Source organism: Bos taurus, chromosome 7 (assembly GCF_002263795.3).
Source record: "Bos taurus isolate L1 Dominette 01449 registration number 42190680 breed Hereford chromosome 7, ARS-UCD2.0, whole genome shotgun sequence".
In the NCBI taxonomy this organism is placed as follows: Eukaryota; Metazoa; Chordata; class Mammalia; order Artiodactyla; family Bovidae; genus Bos; species Bos taurus.
In genome coordinates this window covers 52679433-52695417 of record NC_037334.1, presented here as the reverse complement: position 1 = coordinate 52695417, position 15985 = coordinate 52679433, and the positions used below count along the sequence as shown (strand labels likewise).

At 39.9% G+C, this 15985-nt stretch overlaps 1 protein-coding gene across 2 annotated transcripts in view; it reads left to right on the top strand.

Moving 5' to 3' along the window:
* The window catches only part of DIAPH1 (diaphanous related formin 1), a 55778-nt gene that overhangs the window by 18963 nt on the left and 20830 nt on the right, over positions 1–15985 (top strand). The window contains exons 2-5 of one of the 2 annotated variants that reach the window (XM_059888765.1): positions 11564–11590; positions 12602–12757; positions 15387–15488; positions 15837–15967. In XM_059888765.1, the coding sequence (XP_059744748.1) occupies positions 11564–11590; positions 12602–12757; positions 15387–15488; positions 15837–15967 (416 nt within the window). The remainder of the gene's footprint in view (positions 1–11563; positions 11591–12601; positions 12758–15386; positions 15489–15836; positions 15968–15985) is intronic. The other variant, XM_059888766.1, reaches the window with a different exon arrangement.

Sequence of the window (15985 nt, the reverse complement as noted above, 5' to 3'; positions counted from 1 at the left end):
TGTGTATATTTTTCTAGAAGTTTTTCTGTAGTAATAACAGCACGATTATTTTTATAGAATGTTCTCACCACTCCATTTTATGACCTTAATGGTTCCTAAGGAGGCCTGGTGTGCTGCAGTCCATGGCGTCATGAAGAGTCGGACATGACTGAGCAACTGAACTGAATGGTTCCTAGAAGTGTGTCTGGTTTTGTTTTGTTTTTAATAAATAGGGGAACTGAAGCATGAAGAATTAATGTGATTCACTCAGAATCATACTTGCAGTGATTTAGGATGCCAGAAGTAAAAATTAGGACTCATGATCTTTTTCCTTTAGCTAAAGTTCTAGATAAATTTTGTCAGTTTGCTTAATGTATCGGTTGCCTGCTTTAACATGACAAACTCAATAGCTTAAAATAAAACCCACTTGTTAGCTCACAGTTCCGTTGGTCAGAAGTCCAGCATGGATCGTGTGGCTGTGTTCTCAGTGTCACAGGGCTGAAATTAAGGTGTCAGCTGGGCCATCCCTCATCTGTAGTTGCTGGAGGAAAACCTTCCAAGCGCATTCAGGTTGGAAGAATTCCGTCTCTTGCAGTGGTGGGCCTGACTTCCCTGTTTCTTTGCTGTCTCTTAGTTCTAGAGGCTGCCTGTAATCCCTGCCATTTGGCCTCTTAGGCTCAGACCAGAAATGGCGTGTTGAACCTTGTGTTTCTCACTCTTCACCCTAGATTTAAAGGACTTGTGTAATTGGGTCAGACCCACACAGATAATTTCTCCTCCTTAAAAGTCTGTCCTTGGGGATTCTCCTGGAAAGACTACTGGAGTGGGTTGCCATGCGCTCCTCCAGGGGATCTTCCCAACCCCGGGACGGAACCCAGGTGTCCCACATTGCAGGTGGATTCTTTACCGACTGACCCACAAGGGAAGCCCTCTTAAAAGTCGATTGTGGCAAATATAACCTAATCACAAGAGTGATAGCCTATCATATTTACAGTTCTGATAATTATACAGATTATGTACCTCAGACTAGAAATCTTGAGAGAAGTCCTAGAATTCTTCCTTCCACACTAAACATTTCCCTCACTCTGAATTAGCCCATGAGCAGGTGTGGATGTCAGAAGAGGGAGAGCTGGGAATTAAGTATATTGAGACAGTGAACTGCATTGTGATTGTGGGTTTTATGAGAAAAACCTGTAGTTCCTAGGAATCCTGGACCTCCAAAGAATCATCACAGAGTAGGGGCCAAGGGGCATTCAGCTGTAGTGTTTTCCCTTAGCCAAGAGCTCAGATATAGTTGTTCCCGATAAGGTAGCCTGAACAAAATCTTTAGAAAGTACTAAAATATGGACTTGCTCTTGTAGGCTTATATTACCCCTGTGCTAGCCACATGGTTCATGAGGTAATTGTCCATGATTGACTGTCCTTGTGAAGCACATTGGTAGAAATTAGAAACACTCTTTGCTGTGTAATGTACTCTGTGATCAGAATAATGCTTAATCATATTCTCTTAATAGATCTCTGCTAACTTCTCTTCTTCTATGGACACTACGTGATTACCTTTTGTTTGGCTACATGAGAGACTATCCTTAATTGAGAATTCTATGCCCTTTTTCTGACTGGAGGGAAAAGTTAAAGATTCAGGGAATTGGGTAGAAGTGAATCAGTACCTTGGATGAATTTTCTTATATCCTTTAATTTATAATAAGTCCAATTCTGTTACTAGGCAAACAGAGGGAACCTCTGTCCAAAAGACTGGCAAATTTAGTCCAATTGACCAACTCTTAAAAAGCTGAAGTATTAATAGATTCAGCTACCACCACCACCACAACAAATCCAGTTATAGAAAAGGAGTTTTAGATTTCATTTGCATTTATTATGATACTAATTGATCAGGGTATGTTTCAAATTCATTCGGTCATAAATTAGTTTGGCCTCACAGGGCATACTTTGGGATCTTGACTTTAATTTTTGGTTTCTTTGAGAAACCAAACTGTAAAGTGTCTAGGAAGTTTCTTGCTTCCTGTAGATGGTAACCAAAAGATTTATCTTACCACTTATTACATTAGGATGTGGTGACTGAATCAGAGCTTTGAATTACACTCTGGAAGGAAAGTGAGGGGACAGCTTTTCATTTTTATTTTGATTGATGGTCTTAATGCAGAGCAGTACCCAGCCGAATATATTTATTTTGATGCTATTACAAATGCAGTGCACCTTGAGCAATTTGTGTTAATTTAAGTAAGATTTGATAATACTGAGAATCTTTTAGAGAAATTGAATTTTTATTAAATGCAGTTTAAGCTCTTTTCCTGTACCAATGACCTTCAGAAATTTATTTGCTCATTTACTTCCATTGAACAAAAAATTCCTATCGAATAAATTGTTTTTCTGCCCCTTTAAAAATATTTTGTGCTTCTATCAATAATTGTTTGCATATAAATGAAATATTATTATAGAAATTGAGTTACCAGCAGAAATCTAGACTATGTTTTAATGACAGTATTGCCACTGTGAGATCGAGGCTCCCAAGAGAAAATAAACAATACTATCTTGGAGGCACAATCTGACCTTAGATTCTCCGAGTGTTTACAAGGGCTCTTTCTGATGGTGTCAGTGGGTCAAGCCATGGGGAATGTAGGGGGTCATCATAAAGATCCTGAAATCTTTGCACTGATTCACTTCTACCCAATTCCCTGAATCTTTAACTTTTCCCTCCAGACAGAAAAAGGGCATAGAATTCAGATGTTAGACCTCCTGTTTCCTGTATTTCAGGTCTGTCACTTTATTGGTTTGCTGCCTTATTTTGGTGGAGTGTATCCTACAGTTGCTTCCTAAGGTGCACTTGGATACATTTCCTGAAGACTTTAATGTCTGAAAAATGTCTATTCTGAACTCACATTTGATTAATAATTTGGGTATAGAATTCTAAGTTAGAAAAATTTTTTTATATTTTAAACTGCCTTTTTTGTTGTTTAGCTTTTTGTATATATTAGTAGTTTAAGAAATTCAAAGCTTCTCTGATTCCTTTGACCAGTTTTCCTCCCTTCTTTTTGTCTCACATCTCCCCCTGCCCTCCGCTGTGTGGCATTTGGGATCTTAGTTCCCCAACCAGGGATCAAACTTACACTACCCTGCAGTGAAAGCATGAAGTCTCAACCACTGGATGGCAAGGGAAGTCCCCCTTCTTTCAAATTGTAAAATTTTCTTTGTTTTCCTAGTGTTTTGGAATTTCACCATGGTATGCCTTTGTGTGGTGATGTGTCTTTTGTGATGGAGACATCCTTCAGTACTGGGAAATATTTTTTTACATTAACGTATAGTTGATTTACAATGTTGTATAAGTTTCTGCTGTGCAGCAAAGTGATTCAGATATACACGTGTGCATTCTTTTTTTACATTTTTTTCAGTTATGGTTTATGCATGTTACTGCAAATAGCATTATTTTGTTCTTTTTTTATTGCCATGTAATATTGCATTGTATATATGAACCGTATCTTCTTTTTTCATCTGATGATGGACATTTGGGTTGTTGCCTTGTCATGGTTATTGTGAACAGTGCTGTTTATGAACATGGGGGTGCATGTATCTTTTTAAATTACAGTTTTCTGCATATATGCTCAGGGGTGGGATTGCTGGATCATATGGCAACTCTGTTTTTAGTCTTTTGAGGAACCTCCATAGTCCATAGTGGCTGTACCAACTTACATTCAGTGCTAGGAAATATTCTTGAATTATTTCCTTGATAGCTTGGTCCTCTGTTTTCTCCTGTTATTTGGGTATTGTACTTGCCAAACTGATCTAATTTTCTTATCTTTACTCTCAGTTTCCCATCTCTGTCTTTTTGCTCTACTTTGGGGAGATTTCCTCAAGTTCTTACCTTTCAGTCTTTCTTGAGTTTTCTGTTAAGTTTCTGTTTTCATGTGTTCAGCTTCTAAGGGTTCTTTTTTCTCTGAATATTTCTTCTTAAAATGGCATTATGAGGACTTCCTAGGCTCCAGTGGGCTTGCCTGGTAGCTCAGCTGGTAAAGAATCCACCTGTAATGCAGGAAACCTCAGTTCAATTCCTGGGTCGGGAATATCCACTGGAGAAGAGATAGGCTACCCACTCCAATATTCTTGGGCTTCCCTGGTGGCTCAGCTGGTAAAGAATCCACTTGGGTTCAATCCCTGGGTTGGGAACATCCCCTGGAGAAGGGAAAGGCAACCCACTCCAGTATTCTGGCCTGGAGAATTCCACGTACTGTATATTCCACAAAGAGTCAGACACAAGTGAGCAACTTTCACTTTCACTTAGGCTCCAGGGGTTAAGACTCCATGCTTCCACAGTGGGGCACCGTTCGATCCCTGATCCGGAAACTGAGATCTCGCATGCTGCATGGAGTAGCCAAAAAAAGAAAAAAAAAAACAACACAAAAAGCCCCAGCATTATGTTCTCCCTTATAGATATTAATTTTTTTCTATTCTTTCTTTTTGCATAGTCACTATATAAGGAGTTGCTTTTTCCCTCTCTCACATTTGTATTTTTCCTTAGGTGTTTAATAATCCTTGGTTTTCCATGTTCAAAAATGAGGGACTAAAAAAAACAAAAAACAAAAATGAGGGACTAAAAAATTCATTGGAAACTGGATCCATGGGTAGAGCTTGTTAGCTGTGCAGTTTATTGTAGGCTTGCCCTGTTCAATATAAATATAATATAATGTGAATCACATATGTAATTGTAGGTTTTCTAGTAGCCACAGAAAAAGGCAAAAAGAAAAAAAGTGAAAAGAATCATGTGAAATTAACTTTAATAATGTTTTTTAACCTTGTATATCTAAAAATATTGTTTTGATGTGTAATAGATACATATTGATTGTTAATGATGTTTTTACCTTGTTTTTTATATGAAATTATTGAACTGCAGTTTATTTTATATCTTATAGCACATCTCAATTTGAATGCTAAATTTTGGTGGATATACTTGATATGTATTTAGATTTCATAAAATTTACAAGTGAAAGGTAGATTCACATACCTAGCATATTCCAAACATACTTAAGTTTAACAATAACATACTAGTTTTTAATTAAAAAAATTTTTTAATTAAATAAAATTTAAAATTCCTGTTTCAGTTGCACTAGGCACATGAGAAATGCTCAGTGGTGAACAAGATAGAAAACCTGGAGATAAACCCCTGCACCTTGGGCAACTTATCTTTAACAAATGGAGAAAAAACAGCCTCTTTAATAGTGGTGCTGGGAAAACTGGACAACTATATGTAAAAGAGTGAAACTAGAATACTTGCTAACACTATATACACAAAAAATAAACTCAAAATGGATTAAAGACTCAAATGAAAGCCAAAAACTGTAAAGCTTTTAGAGGAAAACAAAGACAGTACACTCTTTGACATACACCACAGCAAGATCCTCTTTGACCCACCTCCTAGAGTAATGGAAATAAAAATAAACAAATGGGACTTAATTAAACTTAAAAGCTTTTGCACAGCAAAGGAAACAATAAACGAGATTAAAAGACAACCCTCAGAATGGGAGAATATAGTTGCAAACGAAACAACTGACAAAGGATTAATCTCCAGCATATATAAACAGCTCATATAGCTCAACATGAGGTAAACAACCCAATCAAAAAATGGGCAGAAGACCTAAACAAACATCTCTCCAAAGAAGACATATAGATGGCTAAACACATGAAAAGATGCTCAACATTGCTCATTATTAGAGACAAGCAAATCAAAACTTCAGTGAGGTATCACTTTACACCAGTCAGAATGCTGCTGCTGCTAAGTCGCTTCAATCATGTCCGACTCTGTGCGACCCCATAGACAGTAGCCCACCAGGCTCCCCCGTCCCTGGGATTCTCCAGGCAAGAACACTGGAGTGGGTTGCCATTTCCTTCTTCAATGCATGAAAGTGCAAAGTAAAAACGAAGTCGCTCAGTCATGTCTGACTTTTCGCGAACCCATGGACTGGCTCCTCCACCCATGGAATTTTCCAGGCAAGAGTACTGGAGCCAGTCAGAATGGCCATCAGCAAAAAATCTACAAGCAATAAATGCTGGAGAGGGTGTGGAGAAAAGGGAACGCTCTTGCACTGTTGGTGGGAATGTTCATTGGTGCAACCACTATGTGTGTGTGTGTTAGTCTCTCAGTCGTGTCTTACCCTTTGCGACCCCCTGGACTTCTCCAGGGTATTTCCTTCTCCAGGAGATCATTCCAAACCAGGGATCAAACCCAGGTCTGCCACATTGCAGGGAGATTCTTTACCATCTGAGCCACCAGGGAAGCATTGAAACATACAGCACCATATATAAAATAAATAGCCAGTGGGAGTTTGCTGGATGAAGCAGGGAACTCAAAGCTAGTGCTCTGTGATAACCTAGTGGGATGGGGAGGGAGGTGGGAAGAAGGTTCAAGAGGGAGGAGACATATGTATACCTATGGCTGATTCATGTTCATGTATGACAGAAACCATCACAATATTGTAAAGTAATTATCCTTCAATTAAAAATAAAATAAATACTTAGTAGTTACTTGTGGCTGGTAGCTACCATATTGGACTACATAGCTGTATGGTGACCTGCTTGGACTATGTCAGTAGTTTAAGGTGGTTTTTCAGTTTCCCAGAGAAGGCTCTTCCAACCTTCTGTCTCAAGGGTAAGGGTTTTGGGGTGCTGGAGTCCTGAGAAACTAGAAAGGGGAAGGTGCTGGGTGTCTCAGCATATACAGTACACATAGATTAACTACTTGTCTTTTTGCTATAGGATTTCTGCCCACAACTATGCCTGTCATCCCCCGAGCCAGAGATCTGTGTTTTACCCTCTTCTAAGAATAAATTTCCAGATTTATGCTGGAGTAAGGGAGGTTGGAGAAGGCAATGGCAACCCACTCCAGTACTCTTGCCTGGAAAATCCCATGGACAGAGGAGCCTGGTAGGCTGCAGTCCATGGGGTCGAGAAGAGTTGACACGACTGAGCTACTTGACTTTCACTTTTTACTTTCATGCATTGGAGAAGGAAATGGCAACACACTCCAGTGTTCTTGCCTGGAGAATCCCAGGGATGCAGGAGCTTGGTGGGCTACCCTCTATGGGGTCGCACAGAGTCAGACACGACTGAAGCGACTTAGCAGCAGCAGCAGCAAGGGAGGGTAGTCTCCTGATGGCATGAGGGGAGGTGCTTTAGGGATAATGGGAGGATCTACAGGTCCAACTGCTTCTATAAGTGAAAAGTGAAAGTCACTCAGTTGTGTCCGACTGTTTGCGACCCCATGGACTACACAGTCCATGGAATTCTCTAGGCCAGAATACTGGAGTGGGTAGCCTTTCCCTTCTTCAGGAGATCTTCCCAACCCAGGGATCAAACCCAGGTCTCCCGCATTTCAGTCAGATTCTTTACCAGCTGAGCCACAAGGGAAGCCCAAGAATACTGGAGTGGGTAGCTTATCCCTTCTCCAGCGGATCTTCCCGACCCAGGAATCCAACCGGGTTTTCCTGCATGGCAGGCGGATTCTTTACCAACTGAGCTATGTAAACTGCTTCTTAAACAGCCTTCAAACCAATCTTATTTTTGGCTTCCCTTTCCTCCAGCTGCTCATTTCTGTAAGTATTATACCTGGTGCTGCTAATTCCTGAGCCTGTTTAGGATTCCTAAGTACAGTCTGGATAGTTATTAGCTTTTCCTTCGTCAGGTTTAGGGCTCATTTTTCTTAGATCTGTTGAGTCTTAGTCCCAGCTTCAAAAGTTTGGTTATAATTATGCTTTTCTTGTTCTTCCCAACCTTGTAGGCTCCTTTCTTTTTTTTTTTCCCCTAAAAATTCCTTTTCTGTAGATGTAGAAAGATTTCAAAAAGGGGGGAAATTTAATTCAGCTTACTCTCTTTTACCTGGATGTATTATTCATGAGCAGATTTTGATATGTTAAAATTTTTTCATTCTGTATTTATGCTTCCTTCAGTATCTGTATTTGTAGTTAAAGGTTTTAGTATATAGCTTCAGTAGAAGACTTGGTAGGAGAGGCAGGAAGATGAAATATTTAGTGCAGTAAGGGTTTGTAGTTTGAAGGCAGAAAATAATTGATAGCAAACAAGGGAAAAGATGAGCATAGAGGCATAAAGAAATAGGTGGGATCATTAGAGATCATCACAAAGCTTGAACTTCTGGGGCATAATGCATAAATACAGCTCCAGTAGCATTTTTCTAGGACTCCACTATTTTTAGTCATTCTTACTTTTCATGAGCTAGGAACCTCATGTTAACTACCTCAGAGAATCCACAAAGCATGTTATATATCTTAGAAAATTCACAAAACAGTTAATGATACAATTAGGGAAAAAACCTCACAAAGCTTACCATTTGTAAACTGTAAGATCCTCAAGGAAAACACATGTAGCATTAAATAAGTAAATTAATACACGCTCAATATACTGTAGCAGCAGGTTCCATTTCAGTAATAGAGCTGAGCTTACAGTTTGGGTGTTCTCTTGGGTTCTGAAACAGAATTTTGCCTGTACTGTGATTCACTTTGCTGGTAGATGCTGCCCTCTGTTGGGAGTAGTTGAGAAAATACATGGATCAGTTTTGCTGTCCTTATTCAAATCGAGCACTAAAACATGGATACTTTTTTTAAAGGAATTAACCTGTTTCTAATGATGCACCAAGGAAATCTAAGGAGACTGGTTTCTTCCTTTTTAAGAAAACAGATGTTTACTTTTGTGTGTCTAAAAGCAACAACAGTTAGTGGGCATTAAATGGGAACAAGACAAGAATTTGGGGAATGCAAAGGTTTAGGGCTATCTGGAGACCAGAGTTCCATACCCAGCTTGCCCTTATATGACCTCAGTGATTTACTCCATCTGTCTGGGCTTTGGTTTCTTCACCGATGCAATGAAAAGGTGGAACAAATCTCCAGGGATTGGGATTTTAGGAGAGCAGCCCCAAATTATGGTCTTTGTTCATAGGTGATACAATGACTGAATCTTAGGCTCTGCCCTGAAGGAACTTAGTCTGGAAATAGCTAGAGGAGACAGACAATCAAAATACAGTTGTAATCCACTTGTAGTGCTGTGAGGCAGGCAAGTACCTATTTCTGTAGAAACACAAGGAGAGGCACCTTTCCAGTTAGAGGAGGTGTCATCCCGTAGGGCCTGTTGGAGCTAGCCTTGAAAGCACAGTCTCCACAGAGGGAAGCAGCAGCCTAGAGAAAGTTTGCAGTGGTGAGACAGCGTGATCTGTCTGTGGACTTGCAATGAGTTCAGGATGCCCAGAAGATAGGGTTTGAGGTAGAGGGCTTGTTGAGAGATGAGTCAAGACAGAGAAGTCAGAAGTGTCCTATGCGATGCTAAGGAACTCGGATCTTAACCCAAGGGCAGTAGGAAACTATTGCAAGGTTTTAAATGAGAAATAACCCAGACAGCTCGACATTTTAGAACAATTACTCATTGGAGGAGGAAATGGCAACCCACTCCAGTGTTCTTGCCTGGAGAATCCCAGGGACAGAGGAGCCTAGTGGGCTGCTGTCTGTGGGGTCGCACAGAGTCAGACACGACTGACGCGACTTAGCAGCAGCAGCAGCACTCTTGGATTTAGTGTAGAGCATGGATTTTGTGTTGGGCAGATGAGAGTGAAGGAAGGGACATGAGTTAGGAGGCTATTACAGTAAATCAAACGACAGATCATACCACTAGGATGGAGGGAAGAGAAATGAGTCTGCAGACAGAAAAAACAAGTTGCTGGTTTCCTGTTCTTTAACTTAACCTGAAGCTATGAAGAGTCCAGCTGGCACTGATTCATTAGACCCAGGTTCTGTTATCTATGTTATATCCCTCCCAGAATTGTTTCGGTTGTTGTTTGGTTCTGACGGAACATTTTGAGTTTGGAGGACAAGGTTCTGGACTGGAAGCACTTGCTCTAGGAAGTGTAACCTTGGTAGTGGCAACCTGACTATAAACACTCACCCTTTGTGTGGCTTGTTTCACCTCTGTGTCAGGCGACCCAGAGCGATGACAAAAGGAACTGTGAGTCTCCCTGGTGTTGCGGTCTCTGCCTCGTGATCCTTCTGCCTTGGCTGCCCAGTGAGCAGTGCACACACAACGTAGCTTCAGATTCCATGGACATTGAGCAAAGTTCTTAGGGTTTTGGGTGAGTGATTAGCATTCCATCAGCAGGAGGTTGACCTCCTCTGGACCGTGGAGGGCAAAGTTAAAATTCACAGTTTACATGGGATTTAACTAAACTCTTGACATCGGGCACATGAGTATAATGACATAGATTTTTCTTGTCTGTAAAAAGGTTAGTAGAATAATTTTGTGGCAGTGTCAAATAGTTCTTCATTAGTTGAAGAATGTTACTCAAGAGGCATTTATTATACTCTTCTAAGAACAGCAAAAATAAGATTAAAAAATGTTTTTGGCTGCACTCAGTGGCATGCGGCATCTTGGTCCCCAACCAGGAATTGAACCCATGTCCCCTGCATTGGAAGGCATAGTCTTAACCACTGGACCTCCAGGGAAATCCCTGGTTTAAAACTAAGTATTAGAATGAAGAATTCCTGCTTTCCTGTACCTGCTTGAATCAGACTTTTTTGGGTAAAGTACAGTATACGTACAGAAGAGAAGAGAATATAAAACATACAGAAAAGTTATAAACAGAACATCCATGTATCCATCATTCATATCAAGAAATAGAATATTATTGTAAGCACCCCTGAAGCCCCCATCCCTTTCTACAGTCATTATTCTTCCACCCACCCCAGGTAACCATTGTTTTGCCATTTGTGGTAATCATTCTCTTTATGATTGTACATGCTAGATAATATAATTTAATTTTGCATGTTTTTCATCTCAATGTAAAAGAAATAATACGTTCACTTTTATATTGTAAGTAGCTGTGTGTTCATTCACTTTCTGCACGTACTTATTTCCCAGTGTACCATGGTACCAGTTCACCCATTCTACTCCAGGTGGCTGTTTGGATTGTCCTCTGTTTTAGATATTACAGCGTTGCTGTGAACATTCTTGTTATACTCAGCCTGCTATGTAAGTGCAACTTTCTGAAGGAAAGGTAGATTTATAGAAACTGTTGTGTTGAGTTGTGATATAGCTGCATATTTTCACTTTACTAGATTCTGTTTTCCATTGTGTTTTCCAAAGTGGCCGTAACAATTTACATTACACCAACAGTGTGTAAGAGCTCCTGCAACTCTGTGACTAGACACACATGAACATTTTTGCCAGTCTTGAGGGTAAAATGATAATCTTGTTGTGGTTTTGGCCTGCATTTCCTTGTTTACTAATGAAGTTGAACACATTTCATAGGTTTATTGGTCATCTGATTTAGAGTTTTTTTAGTTCTCCACCTCTTTTCCCCAAAAGGGTTATTATATGTTAGTGACCTTAAAACTCCTCCTGCCCCTTACCTAAGGGAATGTGCTAAGGAGTATGGCAGAAATCTAGCTTGTAGGAAGGAGCCTAGATCCTTTCAACTTGTCTTCTCCTCTTTTTTTCCCCAGTCCATCTGGTGTTTAGGAAGTTTCCTGGCATTTCACTGATTTCTCTTCCCTTTCTTCTCCTTCCTTTTTCCTGTTCCTAGACTCTGAAGAGACTCATGGCAGATGAGGTAAGGAAATTTTGTTCAGCATGTGCATGGCTCATTTCCTACACTATGGTATTTGCCAGTTGCAATAACTTTGACTTTCTATAACTTATAAATGTGATATGGGTTCTACTCTCAGGGCCTCCCAAAGCTTTTCTCTAACTCTTTGCTCTGTTTGATTTATTGCATGCATTTCCCTGGCACATTCACTGACTTCCAAGGTTAGGCATGTTCTTTAAACTCCGAGCTGACTTGCTGTCTGGATGTCACTCATTTCATTGGAACCCCAGAATGCTTGCAGATACTAACTGTTATTTTCAAACAGGTAGTGCCGATAAGCTGCAGTTTATCGGTAGCTCTTTTTGAATTGAACACCTGTCCTTGTGGTTTGAGGAATGATTGAGGTTGGTTGACAGAGAGATGGCATATATAGCCCTGAAGCCTGAAGTACAATAGATTATTTTCTTTGTGAAGAGGATTTTGGAGAATATATTTTGAACTTTTGCTGCTTGCATAATACAAGTGCTATGGAGTGTACAGAAGAAAGAAATAACAATGGTTCCTGGTTTTAAGTCATTTCCTTGTTTCTTGTATATAACTTGTATCAAAAGCATGATCAGACTTCTCTCTCAAAGGGAGAGGTCCTCTGAGGATCTGGCCACAGTTGTTATTGGATAGCTAGAGGGAAACAGAGGGCATTTTACTGAGCACGCCACATGTGAGGTGCTTTCAGTTCTGTGTTGCTCGAGGGCTTGGAAATGGCAAAGGAGCTAAAGAGCAAAGTTCTCTTTTTTAGACAGGTTCCAAATTTTAGTATTTCATTCCTCTTATCTTTGGATGAAGGTGAGAGTACAGAGTCAGTGTAGTAAATTAGATACAGGAAAGACTGGTTTCTCTTTGTCATGTCAGAAGAGCCTTGGAACTGTCCACAAACCAAAGGAACCATGGGTGAATAAGAGGCTAGAGGCTATTTGAGGTATGGTTTGTTGTGTAAATAAAAATGGGTCACTGCTAATACTTTTTTCTCTTTCTCAGCTGGAGAGATTTACCAGCATAAGAAGTAAGAAGGAGAAAGAAAAGCCCAATTCTGCTCATAGAAATTCTTCTGCATTTTATGGGGATGATCCTACAGCACAGTCATTGCAAGATGTTTCAGATGAGCAAGTTCTAGTACTCTTTGAACAGATGCTGGTAAGTTCCCGACCTCAAAACATTGCTTCTTCTTGAAAATGCTTTTATGGGCATGTTTGTTGTTCAGTCACTAAGTCGTGTCCGACTCTTTGAGACCTCCTGAACTGTACCTGCCAGGCTTCTCTGTCTATGGGATTGCCCAGGCAAGAATACTGGAGTGGGTTGCCATTTCCTTCTCCATTTATAGGCATATTGGGCCCTTTTTCATGCACAGCCCTCCTTAACTAGCCCTTAGTTACAAAAAAAAAACCCCTCTAGGTTTAACAGAGAACTTAATAGCAGCTCCATTAATGAAGGGACTAAATATACAGGCACCAATCCGTAGATTGGAATCTGTGAATTAGGCTTAGAAATATCTGATCACTGACCACTTTGTTAGTCTCCTTTAGCCCAGCAGCACTTAAGCCACAAAGATATAGAGTGAATGGGCCAACTCATGTGGTAGTGTGATGACAGCCAGAGTTGATAAAGATTTAAAACATTCACAACAAAATCTCTACAAAGCAGAAACTTTGGAGATGTGGAGAGCTATCATTTGCCCAAGGTCTTCTGTTTAGTGGTAAATATGGAAAGAGAATTCTGATGTTGTTATCACTAGAAGACCTTTAAAGATTGGGGCTGAGGTCAGTTCAGTAATAAACTGTGCATGGATGACACTGACTTTGCCGCTCTGAGTGAGGACACTCAGTGAATGTCCACTAGTGCTAAGTGTTGCAAAGTTTTGAGTACATGCTTATACGGTTTCATGAGACCTATGGATTATCTTGCATTTACAATCTCAGCTTCAATTAGAGACTAGTGGCAAGTCTAACTAAGTTAAAAGCATGGGTTTAAAACCCTTAATACAGGGCCTGGCACCTGTGGTAGTAAACCCTCAACCAGTACTACTATTATTGCTTTTCACTGAAGCTTTCAGTTTGTCTCATAATAATCCAAGTGTGTTAGGAGTCTAAGAGTATGATCTTTCAAGACAATCTCTTAGGGGCTTTGGATTGCAAATATAGATGTCTTCAGGGCAAGGGGAGGTAGCATAAATAAGTTAGGGCTACATAGTGAAAGTGAAGTTGCTCAGTCGTGTCCGACTCTTTGCGACCCCATGGACTATATCCTCCATCCATGGGATTTTCTAGGCAAGAATACTGGAGTGGGTTGCCATTTCCTTCTCCAGGGGATCTTCCCGACCCAGGGATCGAACCTGGGTCTCCCACATTGCGGGCAGATGCTTTACCATCTGAGCCACTAGGGAATCCCCCAAAGGCTACATAAGAGATGATAAAAAGGAAAGGAGACTACAGTGAAATGAAGAACATTTGGTGTTTTTGTTAAAAGCCAGCCACAATTCACTTCCAGGTTTTGTAGCATTCCTGTTGGGAATGCTAGCCCAGTAGTGCCAGATGTTTCTATTTTTCAAGAAGCCAAAAATCTGTACCTTTTAAAAAAAACAACAAACATCGTTTTTAAAAAACAAATAGCCAGCATTCAGATTTCCCTAATAAGGTCATGAAAAAATTTTTTTTGTTTATTCAAGCCATGATTCCAGATAGAGTCCATTGTAATATTCTCCTAAGTTTCGTTTGAACTACAGATTTTCTTCCTTTTATCCTTCCTATTGCTATAAAAAGTTTCTTGAAGAAGCTGTTTGACTTTTACAGTTTTCTATAATCTTAAACTTGCTGATTGTATCCCTTGGTGCTAGAAATTCACGTTTTTTATGAAGTCTCTCAAATTTAAAATGTTGAAATTTTTAGAAGACAAAGCATACTTAGAAATTTTAGAAGACAAAGAATACTTCATCTTTGGGTCTGATTCAGCCTCAGGGCCACTATTTTGCAATTTTCTGTTCAGTTTATCTATAAAAGGAGGAAGAAAGCACCAGAAATTGAGTCAGAAAAAAGTCACTATTACGGTTTGGTGGTGGTGATTCCTTCACACATCACACACATACACATGGAGAAGAAATTGAATATTTCCACTTTTTCCCTCCTACACATTCCCATTTTAAATAATATTCTGGACTTGTTAGGGTTGAACTTCTGCTCACAGAGATAGGAGGGTCAAACAGATGGTTTCATATGTAACAGGCTCAAGCAGAGCCTTTCTCCTGATAACACACTCCAGATTATGTCTGTTGAGGGAATTTGTCAGCTTCCAGTTTGTTCTTCATGGAGGAGTTTGTCCAGGGACTTAGTTAACCAGGAATAATTGGTATTTAGGCCTAGAGTGGCACAGATTTTGCTGGTGTTTGAATGGTGCCAGTGGTCCAGTGCTTCAGCCTGAAGAAATTACTAAAGTCCATCCCAAGTGCAGAAAATATTAATGCTTTGTTTGTTTTTCTTTCAATAATACAAAGTAAGTTTTCCCTCTGTATTGAGAGTCCATTTTTGTTAGGAGAAAATTTAAGTGTATGTATATAAAAATGTCTGTTGGGATTTATACTAAAATGTTAAGCATATTTATCCCTGAGGAATTCCTATCATCTATGATAGCTTAAGTCTCTAGGGGTCAGGAAAATTTCTTTATTCAGTAAGCATTTAGTGTGTTCATCTCTTCACTAAGTATACTAAATATTAAACACTCAAACTTGTAAGGAATTCAAAGCAATTTTCCCCCTTTTTCCTCCTGCCACTAGCTGGATATGAACCTGAACGAGGAGAAACAGCAACCTTTGAGGGAGAAGGACATTATCATCAAGAGAGAGATGGTGTCCCAGTACTTGCACACCTCCAAGGCTGTGAGTCCTGGGGCAGGTACCCATGACATGGGAGACTGTGCCCCTTATCTTGGCCATGTTTGTTTTGCTACTTTCATAGAACATTTTATGTCCACGTCAGTTCCATTTCATTCTTTTATGTAAACTACTTATTTTTTACCCTCATTTGAGTTACTTTTCTTATATACTTCTGCCTAATTCAATCATCATAAAGTATGTATGAGTAATGGGAAGGAAATCCTGAATCTCATGGTTCTGTTCTATGTATGATGGATGTCTGCCCTCATACTGTTTAAATGGTATTAACTAATACTAGTCCAATTTATGACTGAGTCCAGTGTTTGCTGACCTCTATTTGCTTCTTTGCAGGGCATGAACCAGAAGGAGAGCTCTAGGTCAGCCATGATGTACATTCAGGAGTTGAGGTCAGGCTTGCGGGATATGTCTCTGCTTAGCTGCCTGGAGTCCCTTCGTGTCTCCCTCAACAACAACCCTGTCAGGTGAGGATTCTCAGGTGG